At 33.6% G+C, this 15116-nt stretch overlaps 1 protein-coding gene across 1 annotated transcript; it reads right to left on the bottom strand.

The window, feature by feature from the left end:
* Positions 1-13143, bottom strand: LOC136407985 (uncharacterized). The gene is made up of 4 exons (XM_066388616.1): positions 12957-13143; positions 7387-7437; positions 111-384; positions 1-40 (listed from the first exon to the last, which is right to left on the bottom strand). Exons 1-4 carry the CDS (start codon positions 13141-13143, stop codon positions 1-3), a joined length of 552 nt encoding a protein of 183 aa, XP_066244713.1.
* Positions 13144-15116: the final 1973 nt, after the last annotated feature.

Below are 15116 nucleotides of genomic sequence, written 5' to 3' on the forward strand. Positions count from 1 at the left end.
TTACCAGTACAAAAATTTTGAATAGAATTTAGATAAGCTACTGAAAGAGATTCCATAAATTCAAGAAAAAGTTATAAACAGGTTTGTATAATGAACTGAAAAATACCTACTTAATTTCAGCCGAAGTTTGTCCCATTAACCAATAAACGTCTGGCTTCTTTGTACACCCCACCGCCAGTAACTGTCCTATGTGACACGTCCTAGGAAATTTAGGTTTTCTGGGTACTTTTCTGGTCCACTCAGCTACTGCCAGCAATTCCGGTGCATCGCTAATCCGGACATAACCTTTCAGCCTACATAAAGTTTTGTCGGTGTACCAAGCCAACGTAGAATCTTCGTAAAGGACCACCCATTCTTCGCACCAACCCGTACAGAAGAATCCTCCTAAGAAAAAAATATCTCTTTTCAACTTCTATGACATAATATGATAATGCAAGAATTTAAAAAGAGGATTACAAGGTTACGTAACAAGATAAATGTGTTAAGCCCTAACGAGTGAGGCGTCACTTTTTTGATATGGTGGTCCAACGGTGTCCCATCACGCATAACAAGGAAAAGTGGGTAAAGTTTGGTTACGCATCAAAATTTAACAACAGCTTATCAAAATAACTGGATTGGTCAATGCAATCCTCACTTGTGGCCTGATAGATCCCCGGTTTTAAATCCATTACATTTTTCATCTAAAAGGGCATTTAAAATCATTAGTTTCTGCAACTCCACTAGAAAAATATTAAGAAGTCTTTAAGAAATAGGGTAATTAATGGGTGTAATTTGTGTAACGAAACGCGTGGTTAAATTGTCGCAATTGCAATTTAAGATATCCTGAATTAAAATCAATTATTCAAATATTTATTAAAGATATTTTTATTTAACGATTCAGGTAATGGAATTGTTGGAATTTCCCAACATAAAACGGTTGAAATGGGCCTCCAATCGTTGTTGCGCTTCAATAAAATAGATATCCTCGAGCCACCGTTACGTGCCGAATTAAGATGGGAGCTATGCATTCCGCCCATCTGGTTCTTTGCGGCTCGGGGTTTGTATCCCAGAATTGAAACCACACCGACCTCCAATAAACCATCAGGAATTCCCCGGCGTAAATATTGCACGATGCGGCACCCAAATTAGAGGGTGGCGGCATTGATATAATTCAGAATAGGTTAAAAGTGGCATCTCTCTCACCAGTTCTTGCAGCCCTGAGAAGTGGGGAAGTGCAAAAAAAACTCCTCGAGGGCGAGAATTACAGAGTACGATAAAAGACCTCTAAGAGGGCAATTGGACGCCCGATTGAGAAAAGTATCTCAATCTCTCTATCTCTCTCTCGCTACTAAGTAGTTACTCTCATAACTCAGAGTCTATTGGTCGCTGCTCAATCGCTCCAAACTCTATACGCGTACACTAAAACAAAACAGCTCTAGCAATATTTCGCGTATCCTCAACCTAGTCCTTAGATCTCGCGTACACGGTGCCTTCGACTGTATTCGCGATTGTGAATTTATACAAAATAGTAGTGTATTAAATGATTAATTGTGCAACAGTGTTTTTTGTGAACTGGAAAACCCATAAAACCTACTTCTAAATGACGGTAGACCGTCTGGTCCTTCGAGAAACCCAACCAGCATAAGTGGATTACTCCGTGGGTATCTATTGAGGTAGTCACTACTGTTAGGCAGACTCTAAGAGGTCCTGGCCTAAACAGGAATAATAGCGTTTCGAAAATTGAACAATGATTATTAAAATCAATTGTAGCTGTTCAGAGAGGTATTCGAATAAGGTAAATATTCGAATTCGAAGCGAATAACTGAGCAATTTTATGTGAACATAGAAATATGAAATAAATTTAAAATTGGTATTTTATACGGATACGATACGCCTGTGGAAAAATAAAAAATAACTCAACCATTTTTATATGTATTTAAGTACACAGAACGTCTCGAAATGGTTTGTAGAAAACTCCATTACTGATTTCTAAATTTAATGCACGATGATTGAACTCAATTTGTTTTAAAACTGACACAGTTTTAGGGCTATTCGTTATTTCAGGGACTGCATGCCATTTTTCTATTCACATATGTATAGCACTGAAAAAATAAGGTAGCATGCATTTTCGTTTTTTCTCTATCTTAAACCCTTCTGACACAACCAGATTATGTCGTAGATACTAATGAGACACTCCATAATGGCTTCCAGATACCCGAACAATTTCCTTAGTCATTCATTATTCCTACTTCGGACAGATGCCTCCCTAGGGACGAAGCCCGGAAAATAAATTTCTTTACGTCCTATCGATTTTGTGGTAGGTCACTATCTACTGACATACATACGCAGTTATTATTTTTTTATGGATCTCAGATTCCTTATTCTTGTTTAATATACTCCAAACTCTTGTTTGGTTATTATCATCACCTTTCTAATGCATTTATTTTACACCGGAATGGCTTTTTATTGTTTACTGACTTTTTCTCGTTCACTTTATTTCTATCTGATTTTCTCTGAGGTTTCTTTTCCTATACATGGTGTTTTCTAAACATACGGAGGAAATTTCAAGCAGATTCTTTAAACCTTTTTCTTCCTTAAATTTATCGTATCTCGTTTCACTATCGAGATTAAACTTTAACCCTTCGTTTCATGGGTAAGGCCTATCAGTCGAAGTAAAAATTAAATTTAGCTTGAAGTCTGAAATTATTTAAACTAAATTGTTCATGTTCCATGTACCTTCCATTAGTCTAGTGGCATAAGTTTATTGATTTTTTCGTAAAAAAATATCAATCGGTTTTTGAGTTATCGCGTTGTATGTCCCCACAGGCCTCACCCGTGCAAAGTGGTAAATTCCTTTATAGGCACATATTCAAAGATTATGGCTAAATTATTGTACCGTTTATCATATTTCCACATAATAATTCAGTTAACATATTTGCAAAAAGCTGGAGACTATATCTTAAATTCTTAGGACTGAAACTAGTGAAAGAAAATGTGGCTATCAGAATAGCTAGAAAGAACTTACCTAGAAGTATACGTCATATGGCAAAAAAATGTGCCGAAGTAGTGCTAGAAGATCATCCAAATTTTCCACCAAATAAAAGAAGATATTGCAAATATTGCAAAAGACCCAAAACACGGTGCAAATTTTGCAAAAACTGGCTATGTATGAAGCACATTACGGCATCTTGTATTGACTGCGTGATGAAATAATTGTTACTTTCATTCGACTATTTTGCGGTATTGGATTTTCTGTGTAGAATAAATTTTCGTGTCCATTTTCAATTTGCTATAATGTTAGATATGTCCTTTTTCAAATAATATACACTGCTCCAAAGAATTAACGCACCACCTAATATATTGCTAAATTTTAAAATTCATTTTCTCCGAAACTACGTGTTCGATTTTAATATTTTGTTTACAGAAATATAGCTCGTTTCTTTCCAACTCGACCTAATATTTAACATGCCATTAAAATTTAAATTTAAATCATATACAGGGTGTATGAGTGAAATCATGTAATTTTATGTAATTTCAAAACCACTTGTGGTGAGTATCAAGTGTCCACTTATCGATAATGTTGACCAACTTGTAGCGTAGACATTTCTGAAGAACGTGTTTTTTGAATCATGTTTCTATCTCTTTTCTTAACTGAAATATTCGACTTTTAGTTTTAACGTGTTTATTTAATTAAAAACACTTAAAATACAGTAAGCTATGGAGAAAACGCGATTCATTTGTTATTTTTTATTAGCAACGAACTGTCAAGACGCTAACTTACTATCAAATAATCCCATTTTGTGCATTAAAGTAAGATATAAAGCAGTTGAAAATTTGGTTTTGCCTCTTAAATTTATTTAAGTGTTTTTCAGTATCAGTGGATCGATGATGTTAATATGGAACGCGAATCTAGAAATTTGACGTCTGTTGAATGTGTTCAAGCTGTGGTATTGCACGAAGAAATTTTAGTTATTGTCAAATAGGGCACAAGTTTGGTATTTCTCATATTTCAATATAGCGGATGATTGAACGGTATAGTGAAATTGGTGTGTAAACCAGAAGAAATTGACATGGTAGAAATCAAGTCACGATCTCCGCCCAAAACCATTTTTTAAAGATTTTCGCGCTAAGACAACGATTCGTTACAACCTGTTTGTTGCAATCCCAATTTTAGAACACACATGGTTTTCAAGTAAGTTTGGAAACGGTCCGCCAATAACTTTAACAAAATGATTTGCGCCCATGCATTGCTGTCAAAGGTCCAGCGTTAACCAGAGAGCATAGGAGAACTAGATTAAACTTTGCAAAAGGACACATCTTCTGGGGGGAAGCTGATTGGGAATGAGTGCTTTGGACCGATAAATCCAGATTTTGCCTTCGTTCCTGTGATAGACGTGTTCGAGTTTTTCGAAGGCCAAATGAACGGTATGTTCAGTATAACATAGCAAATAGCACTTTATTCGGCACAAACAGAGACTCTGTTATGGTGGGGGGAAATACCTTTAATGGTACAGTTTTGATAATCTTGAATAATGGAAACCTTAATGCTCAGCGCTACATAACTGACATTCTCGAGGAATTTGTTGTCTTTTTTGCTCTCTACATTGGTCAGAACTTTGTATTAATGCAGGATAATATTACATCTCATTCGACCCGTGTTGTTCGTGACTACCTATTGGAAACTGACATTGTGACTATGGTTTGGCCAGCCCGCAGTCCGGATCTCAATCCCATAGAATATGTTTGGGATATGCTCGGTAAACGATTACGAGCGTATCTGAACCGTCTTAACAACTTAGAAGATGTGGGACAACTTCTGGGTAAAATCTGGAACAAAATCGATCAAGACGATGTTCGAAGATTAATTTTAAGCATGAATCGTAAATGCCAGAAGGTCATTAAAAACAGAGGTGGAAACACTAGTTATTAATTAAGTTTACAACTGTTTATAATTTGACAGTAAATTAGCGTCTTAACAGCTCACTGCTAATAAAAATAATAAATGAATCCGTTTTCTACATAGCTTACTGTATTTTAAGTATTTTTGATTAAATAACCATATTAAAACTAAAAATTTAATATTGCAGTTAAGAAAAGAAATGGAAACATGATTCAAAAAACACGTTTTTCAGAAATTCCTACGCTACAAGTTGGTTGACATTATCGATAAATGACACACTTGATACTTACAATATCACAGCTGGTTTTGAAATTACTTAAAATTACATGATTTTACCCATACACCCTGTATATGCATAAAATTTAAATTTTAATAGTATATTAAATATCAGATCGATTTAGAAAGAAACAAGTTGTACTTCTGTAAAAAAAAATTTTAATCGGACCGATAGCTTAAAAAAAAATTAATTCTAAAGTTTAGCAATATTTTAGATCGTGTGTTGGAGCAATGTATTTTATTTGACCATCATGTTTCTTTTTTTCAGTAATAATGACGTTTAAGATATATGATGCTAAAAATGTACACCAATAAGTGGAATATAATTCTGGAACCTCATAAAAATATTCCTTTCTCAAATGTAGTTAAGACAAGCTAAGAAGTGGTAGAAATAATATGTTTATATTAGTTTTTTTAATTTTAAAAATTTTAACAAAACATATTGTTGAGGTTCCTTCGATAAACGAAAACCACGAAAACAACAATTTGGTTTACGAAAGTGGACTGTATTAAATTTCACTTATATAAATAATGGTAAAGTACTGGTCTAAGTATGAAGTGGGAGTTTGCTTAGTTGGGAAGATTACGAGTTACGTTTACGATCACATGTCTAGAGCGAGCACTGGTCAAAGAGAGCAAAATTACTGCAATCATCCCTTAAGTACTAAGCCCGAGGAACTCCAACCAGGGGCGCACCAATACCAGAAGCCCTTACGGGCAATGGTCGCGCCTAAGGTCATAAAATCGCCGCCATCTGGCAAATACCTATACAAGTCGCTTTCATTGAAGTATTGCGATCCGCCGAATTGCGGATCGCGGCAAAGGTCCAATTTAGAAAGCTTCCTTTGACTAGTAGCGTATTTCCCAGCCATAAAGAGCCCTTCGATATGGCCTGATGGGTACGATGGTCTGGCGCCCAGATGGAATCCTTCAAATACGTATCGATGCCCATGGGCGTAACTTAAGGGATGAAAGTACAAAACAAATTAACTAAGCAAACTACGCCAAGAAGCAATAACCTAAAGTCCTTAACACATATCATATATTGAAATGATCCCGACAGTCCTCACCCGCGAAAACGTGTAAAAAATTACCCACCCGTGAAACGGACGGTTAAAAGTTTTGCACATCACTGAAACGACTAAGATTCTTTTAAATTTGTGACACATGTCTAGGGAACACTGTGTATAATTATTATTAAGTGCTAATAGTAATTGAGACTAAAATTAAGCAAATATTTCAGTTCATAATTTACCCAGAACGTTCCTCGAGGTAAGTATTAAGTGTAATATTGCCTTGAAGATGTGCGGTATATAGAAAATCGTGTTAAGCAGCTTTGAAGTGTGCCGACTTTCTTTGATCCCCGTCTTTCCGAAAATGAGTTTGTGTCGAGCTGGTAAACATCTTTAAGTAATACGTTACCTTTGTTCGTGCATTTTTTTTTCATTGAAGTCTATCTTTATTCCGCATTTAATTATCAAGGCTCTAAATGAATTGAGGGTTGCTAACAAAAGTTCAAGGTTTATTAGTTTTTGAAATAGGCGGAGGCACGTGAAAATCTCGAGCGAATCGAAGCAGAATTCAATTTTATTGTTCATTGCAGATGATTTCGGAAAGTTTTGCAAACATTTGTTTTCGATCGAATTGAATCGCAGAATTTATTACTCTTTCGATTCGTTGGGTACATTGACGACATGTCCGAACTTCGCAATTTGAGTTAAAACAAATTTAATTTATTTGTACTGTGATGTGAAACACGCATAGAAAATTAGATATTTAGAGCAGCTTTATAACATCATTATTTGAAATGATATTTGCAGATGAATTATTATAATCATCGAAATTTATTTATTTCGTTCATCGTGATATCCAGCCTTTCCTAGGTTTTGAGGCAATTTACGCCAGTGAATTATATACAGTTTATTCTTTGAGTATCGCAGAATATATATTAAAATTTTCAGATTCCGCTACCAAGTATTGTGGGCATAGTGAAAAGGTCAAAACTATCATTAAATTAACAAAAAATGTCTAATTTCTGAGGTTTTTAGTAAATAAAAACATCCTTATTAGGTTTTGAAGCAGTCTAGGTTACTGAATTTTATACAATTTAGTCTTTGAGCATTGCAGAATAGATTAAAATCTACAAATTCTTCAAACCGGGAACATAGTGAAAGCGCCAAATTTAATAATCTTAGTATATCTATACTATGCAAATACATGTTTTTACTTACTTCTGTAACGAAGCAGGTACCCTCCTTTCACTTGCTTATTCATTGTAGTTTCTGAAAATCAACAATTATTTCAATATTTTACTAAAAGATAATTAAAAATAGTATCAAATCTAATTCTAAGTTTTCTATTGTGCCCTGATTTTTTTATACATGCCGTAGTCCACTCTTTTGCTGTATCTACTATTATAGTGATAACCGAACTCATGGTCTTGTTAAATTCGTGCAATTTTTATTTACTTTTAACATCAATTATATGAATCAAACTTGAATCTAAACTACTCGTCATCTCAATTGGGTCAAAGCATTTGTTGGGTCATTTTTAAAGTCTCGTAATTAAAAAATAAAAATAAAAGTTTTTAGTTAGGGCCAACACACAAAATATATTTTATTTTGGTTCATTCTAATGCGGAAATGCGTAGATGAGTTCAACATCTTGAGACGCCCTTAGACATTTTTTGACAAACAGTTTATTTTAAAACGGTTACCAGAAACAATGATAGGACCTCTTGTCCCATTTGCCTTTCTAATGACCAAATTTAAGGGGGACACTTAACGGCGAAATTTATGGAATTACATTATTTAAAGTGGGAAACTTTAATTACGTAAATGCCCCGCATGTTTTCTCTCTGAATTGGTATCTCTATTAGGGATTGGGCGAACGAAGTGCGGGGAATAATATAAATGAACAGATTTTACAGTTGGAATTAGGTTAAGTGGGTTTAACACTGATTCGAATTTCAAGAGACTGTTTCAAGGATTCAAAATATTCTGGATACGTCCCGTTTCACAGAAAATCGAAATAAAATCGTTCTGAACAGTAGCAGGAATGCCAATGCCGGGACGCTTCGGAAAATGCATCCATTGCAGGTGGGGCTCTATATTTTAGGTTAACAACCTTGATAACGGAAAGTGCGCAGGGGCTGCCTTACCTGGGGATATAGAGCAGGAAGTTGAAAAATATTTCTAGCAAGAATTTATTAACGCAAATACCGATTTACAGTGTGTCCGTTTCAGGAGTTCAACCATGGGAGTCTCGTTGACCATAAAAGATACGATGTCAGTTAAATTAAGGAAAGTTACGCAATTTGAAATTCAAGAATATACCTTTTCAAAATTCTAAAAATTCCGATGGCTTTCGAAGATACTCGAAAAAAATTGAAGTTTTGCATGAAAAGTTTTTATCTTTTCTTCCGCTTATTTAAGTAGATAATTCGAAATTATACATTTCCTTTGCAAATTGTCCTCTTCAGAAAGTCATTGGATATTTTAAAATTTAATACATCTTCTTGAACTCCAAAATGCGTAACGTTGTATGGAAACCTCGATTTTCTTAGGATTACCTGGATCGGGTTGAACTCCTGAAATATTAATTGACAGATCTCCAAGGATAGAAAATAATAATTTGTAAGGTGTGATGCAGCAAGAGTAGTCCCTTATTTTTCAAGATAGCAAGATATCAGTTTATTTTCTTTTATTGAGGTAGCGGTACACATTCAAATTTTTTACAATTTATTTTCAATATTTTAAAGATTATTGTTTCACTATCACCGGTGTATTTCATGTATTTTAGCGCGAAAGGTAAGTAGAAAAGAACAAATTTGAATCAACCTTGACTTAGATGCAGATGGAGATTAACACCTAACGCCTTCAAAAATTAGTTTTTACTATCAAAACTACCAGATTAAAGAAAACTCTCCAACAATGATAGCAGATGGTCACCAAACTGTACCAAAACACGACATAAAATACCTGGGGATAATAATAGACAACAAGCTGAAATTCGCCAAGCACGCACGAAAGACAAAAATAGAAATTATTAAAAGGATTAAACAGTTTAGAGTACTAACATATGTACAAGACCAAGAGAATTAATACCAAAACGAAAACCAAAATCTCCATCTACAGATCGCTACTGGACTACGGACACATACTAAGAGCAAATGCGACTGACAAAACAAGGAAACACACACAAACTACAGAAGAGATGGGACTAACAATTAGACTAATTACAAAGATAAGACATCCAGGAAACTCTCTTTATAACCCATCCATCGAACTCTTATACGAAGGGACACAAACGACTAGAATAATAGAAATACTACTACAACTATAAGCAAAATGGAACGATTATCACCATAACTGGACCATACCTAACACCCTTTGCTTAATAAGACAGACAAGACAATCCCGATACCTCTCCTCTACCACCACCCTGTTGGAGCATTATTCTGGTTCGGATTGAAAAATGTATTAACTTTTTTTTCTTTCGTTTTTTGTTTTTTGTTTAACAGATATGATTACTATAATTATTAAAGATATAATTAATTGTAACCTAGGCAGAAAGACCAATTGGTCCATAGCCTGTTTCTTGTGAAATAAAGATTTCTCTCTCCTTGAGTTAGATCATGTCCCGTAATTCATTAACATAATTATTTCTGGGAAAGACTGAAGATCCAAACTATAAGATTGCTAGTCGAAATGCTTACACAACTTAATAACGAATTCAAAACAAATTGGAGCAAAGATGAAAAGACCGTATATCACAGGCTATACACGGGAAAACTTTCAAGAACACTAATTTAGAATTTTGGCTGGTTGAACATTCAAGTGGATTTTATGGCATTCAACGTAGATATTAAAATGTTGAAAGACCGTTATAGGTGGAAGTAGTTGCTTAAAATTATTTCCGCATATTAATGTTAACGTACGTTGAAATGTTTTCCTTTACTTTGCCAATAAGCTGATTTTCTCTCATTGTCAGGTAAATAACAAAACTTAACTTTTGCTGTTCTGTTTTGGCTACAAGCAAACTTTTTTTTGCGTTTCTAACTGTTTTTTTTAACTATGGTAAAGTGGATTTTCATATACTTTTCAAGATATCTAATTATTCAAAAAGTATCCTAAAGTGTATTTAAAAGTTTTGGGTTAAAGTATATATTAAAATTTTCTGATAAGTGAATTAAAACTTTATAGTGTTTACTGTAAACCTAAATAGTCATAAAATTTCCATAATAGTTGCTGCCCCACATTGTCTTCAGAGAAAACAGTCTTTGAGCTGTGCCAAGTCCGGACTACATATTCCAAGACTAGATCCAGAACAGGAATCAAAACTGTCTCGTGTGCTATGGAAACAATCCAGGCCAAAATTTCAAATACTGCTTTAACGTCAGAGTGGAATATGATTAGCATACTCAATTATCCATGCTTGTCACTTGCCATGTGACACTCAAATTATACGAATAAATACGGGACTTCTGCTTTGTCTGAATACACATTACTTTATAAAGGCGTTTTTTTGTTAAAATATAACTAAAAGTATACTAAGTTGATCTTTCTATGCCTTATTTGTGTAAAGTGTAATTGTGCATATTTTAAATAAAGGAGCTAATATAGAGCAAAATATGAACAAGAAAAACTTTGTTGGGAACTTGCCAGACACGCTTCTCATCAAGTTACGAATGAAGTGAAAATGCCGACAAAGGAACTTTTTAGATTTCAATTCCACGGATCTCAATTTTTTTAGTACTGAGGTGCTGCATGTTTTAAATGTAATGTTTTCCCTTAACAATTAATTTTTTGACCTGATGCATGCACCGATTCTCATATAAAAAAATATTTGAGATCTATATTGAATCTGTCCTCTGTAAAATCAAGTTCTAATAAAACATATTTAAGCCTCTTTTCCTGGCAAATTAATATCGAATTCTATACAGTTTTGCAAAGTTAGGAATACGTATTTATTCGGTCCAGTGGAATGGAAAGTAACAATAATAATCGAATAACTGCATATTATTATACAGGGTGTCTTAGATTTAAATGACCAAACTTTAATGACGTTCAGTACGTTAAAAAATAGTAGTAGTTTGCAATATAATTCAATATCCAGTAAAGCTTCGCGTACAAAATACAATTTGTTAAACTTAAAAAATGCATATTTGGAATTTCTCGGACATCATTTTAGATATTGTAATGCAATTTTTTTGTGATTATCCCCCATCTAAACCGTCTTTAATGACGCAAAAAATTAAACTTTGACGTAAACAATGACGTGCACACCGACGTACGCCTAGCTACTTTTGATAAAAAAATGTTACGCCATTGTCTTTTTTAAAATTAAAATTTGTTTTTCAAAATATTGTTCAAATTGGGAGCCAAAAGTTCTTTTTAGTTTTTTCCGACTGACGCACGGTTTTAAAGTAAAAAAGGAAAGGTGTTATCATTGCATGTCTTAATTACATGGGTAAATTCTTTTTTTTTTGTCACCAACCAACTTGAAGCACATATGAAAGGTATTATTTGTGGTTAGTTTGTTAGCCTTAGCTACCGGGAAATGGTCCTTACTGTCTTGAAAACAGATACGGTAAACAATTAAAATGGACAGGTCGTACAAACAATAAAATCTAATTGACCCACGTAATTAAGACATGCAATGATAACATCTTTCTTTTTTTACTTTGAAATCGTGCGTCAGACGGAAAAAACTCAAGAGAACATTTGTCTCCCAAATTGAACAGCGTTTTCAAAAACAACTTTTTATTTTAAAAAAGACAGTAGCGTAACATTTTTTGAATCAAAAGTATCTAGGCGTACGTCGGTGTGAACGTCACTGTTTACGTCAAAGTAAATTTTTTTGCTTCATTGAAGACGGTTTAGATGGGAGATAATCACACAAAAATTTCATTACAATGTCTCAAACGGTGTCCGAGAAATTCCAAAATATGCAATTTTTTTTAAAAGTCTAACATCCTGTATTTTGTAAACGAAACATTACTGGATGTTGGATTATATTGCAATCTGTCATTATTTTTTCATGTAGTATACGCCATTAAAGTTTGGGCACTTAAAACTGAGATACTCTGTATAATTAATTAAAGCTAGTGCCAATAAATTTCTTAGTATTTTCTTTACTTATCACTGCAACTCCAGAAATTTAATTGAATTCATGGTATATACTTGCAAATTATATCATTTATAGTAATGAAGTTAAAATTATACTCAGTTTTTGAATTAAAAATAATCTTAGGTATGATTTTGGTTATGTCCTAGCTGTTTTGTTGCAATTAACAGATTAGTCTGAGTCATCGTTAAAACGTTTAGTGCCAATCAATTTTATAATATTACGCTTAATTGTAGCGGCAGCTCCAGAGATTTAAGTAAACGTATATCATATGCCTGCAAATTATATCATTTTTAATAATGAAGTAAAATGGCACTCAGTTTTTGAGTAAAAAAATAATTGTAGGTATGATTTGGGTTGCGTACTAACTGTTCTGTTAGAATTAGCAAGTTAGTTCGGATTATGGTTAGAATGTTCAGCACCAACAAAATATCATTTTGCCAATTATGGTAATAGCGCCGGAGATTTAATGAAATGCATATCATATACCTGCAAATTATGTCACTTTCATAATGTAGATAAAAATTGCACTCAGTTTTTAAGTTAAAATATAATTGTAGATATTATTTGAGTTGTGTTCTAACTGTTCAGTAAGAATTGACAAGTTAGTACGGGTTATTGTTAAAATGTTCTTTGCTAAACTTAAGTCTGCGAAAATTTGTTAATGCCTTACCATGTCTTTTTGAGCGATGATTTTTATTATCCTGTGGGGGAGAAGTAGGAGGGCCGCGTGACATACACAATGTGAACATATCGAGCACCGGAGCAGCACTGAGAGGAGCGATTGAATCGTGAATTGGAGGGTGGCGGTGGTGGTGTGACGCCCCAAAACAAGTTGCGCGAGTCAACGATTTGGCCATTGGGGTAGATCCCCGATTACATGAATTTCAATGAAAATGCAGAATGTCATTAATGTCAAACCCCACCAGTTTACATAGTAAAGATGATATCCTTATGTGGCGCCCTGTGTATCCACAAATACATTATATGCTTTTAAAATATGAAATTCCTAGTCCAGATCCGTATTTAAAAAAATTGAGTTGGCATTGATATATTTAAGTTCAAATTTCACCATAAAGTAACAATGAACCTGAATGTTACAAAAAGAGAGATACTAATAAACAAAGCGTATCAAACTTTTTATGAATGGATTTACATTTTTTTTTATATTTTGAATTATAAATTTTTTGGATAACTTTGGAAACCAACCAAAAATCACTTGGCCACGCAGTTTACAGTATATTAAAAGTTTTAAAAAATGTTTTCCATATAATCGAGTTTGAAACGCTTACCATTTCCGAAATAACAATAACGAGTAGATCAAAATAAGATACAATGTATTTATATTAAAATCAAGTCACAGATTCACGATGAATTACGCGGCATAATTTTGACACACAATTGCATTCAATTTCCAATCACTCACGTTAGAAAAACACCATGTATACTTTATTTTAGAATGGTATTAATTAAGTAGTCTGCGGAAAAGGTATTTAGAATATTAATCTAATGAACTATCACAGTTCAGGTCAGTTCGTTAAAAATAACCGACTTATTACGTATTATAATTTCAATTCAAAGACTTGAATTTCATGAGTAAATAACTAAAAAACCTGCTTACTTTTTGTCCGCTTAATTGAGAAAAGACTCTCGTGCAGTAGAGCGAGTGGTTTTTTTTCGGATTTTGCCGAGTCGGCGGTAAATTTCCGAGCAGATTTTCCGAACTTACTCAGCAAGGAACATGCTTTTTATAATGAAAATATCAATGAGGCAGTTTTATTGCCTGTGTAATTTGAAAATTTATTGGATGTAGCTTGCGTTAAGATAACGCTACCTCATATTGTTCAAGAAAAAATAGAACATAATCATAACAAAATTCATAGGAATAGGTATTATTATATCTCATGATATAAAAAAGAAGACAATGGATTTCTATAAAAAGGAAAATGTGTATCTTATACTGGATTAGCCTGATTTGTATCAGTTGTTATTAACTATGATTTAAATCAGGTGATTTTTTTTTATTATTGAATCATTTCTAGTCTGAAACTTAATAAAAATAATTTAAACCTTACCAAAATTATTTAGTTAAGTGTTAGCGCCGCAACAAATCAAATATTTATCATGCGGAGTAAAATAATAATCGGCAGACTGTTCCTTTGTTTCAGAAACTCGTGAGACACGTCATTAGTATCAATTAAAAATGGAGATTGTGACTATTTTTTCTGGAGTTTGCAGGTAAACTTAAGTTTGTGTCACACTCAGTATAGGGCCATAAATTTAAAAAATCAGGGTAAGATTTTTATTTTAACTTATAAGGGGAAATTCTGGTTGTTATTTATATAATGTATAAGCAAGTTTTGACAGGTCAACGAGAACGACATTGGCTGAAGTCGGTTCATTAGGGAGCGTCAATTAAGTGGTACTCAATACGGGTTCTACTGATGCAGAAAACTATGAGATACAGAGAGGGCTTGAAAAAGAACGCTGATAAGATATTTTCTTGTTTAAAATAGATTATTGAAAAAAATTGTTAATTATGTATGCAATTAAAAAAATTATCATTTTTTCCTTGAAATCTTTTTTAATTTTTTTTAAATGTAAAGTTTTTTGTATGCCTGGAAACAGTATCATCTCTTAAATTATTAAGTCGAGTATTAGAACAACAAGGAGTCAGGCGTTTTTTATATTTGAAAGACTCATGTAAATAGGTTTAGTGCTTAGAGGCGGATTTCTCACTTAAAATTAAGAAGAGCTCTTCCGTACTCTCTTACATTCAACCATCACGTTAAGCCGCGGTGTAACATGGGGAAGTGCGATAGGATGTAATGGG

Source organism: Euwallacea similis, chromosome 4 (assembly GCF_039881205.1).
Source record: "Euwallacea similis isolate ESF13 chromosome 4, ESF131.1, whole genome shotgun sequence".
In the NCBI taxonomy this organism is placed as follows: Eukaryota; Metazoa; Arthropoda; class Insecta; order Coleoptera; family Curculionidae; genus Euwallacea; species Euwallacea similis.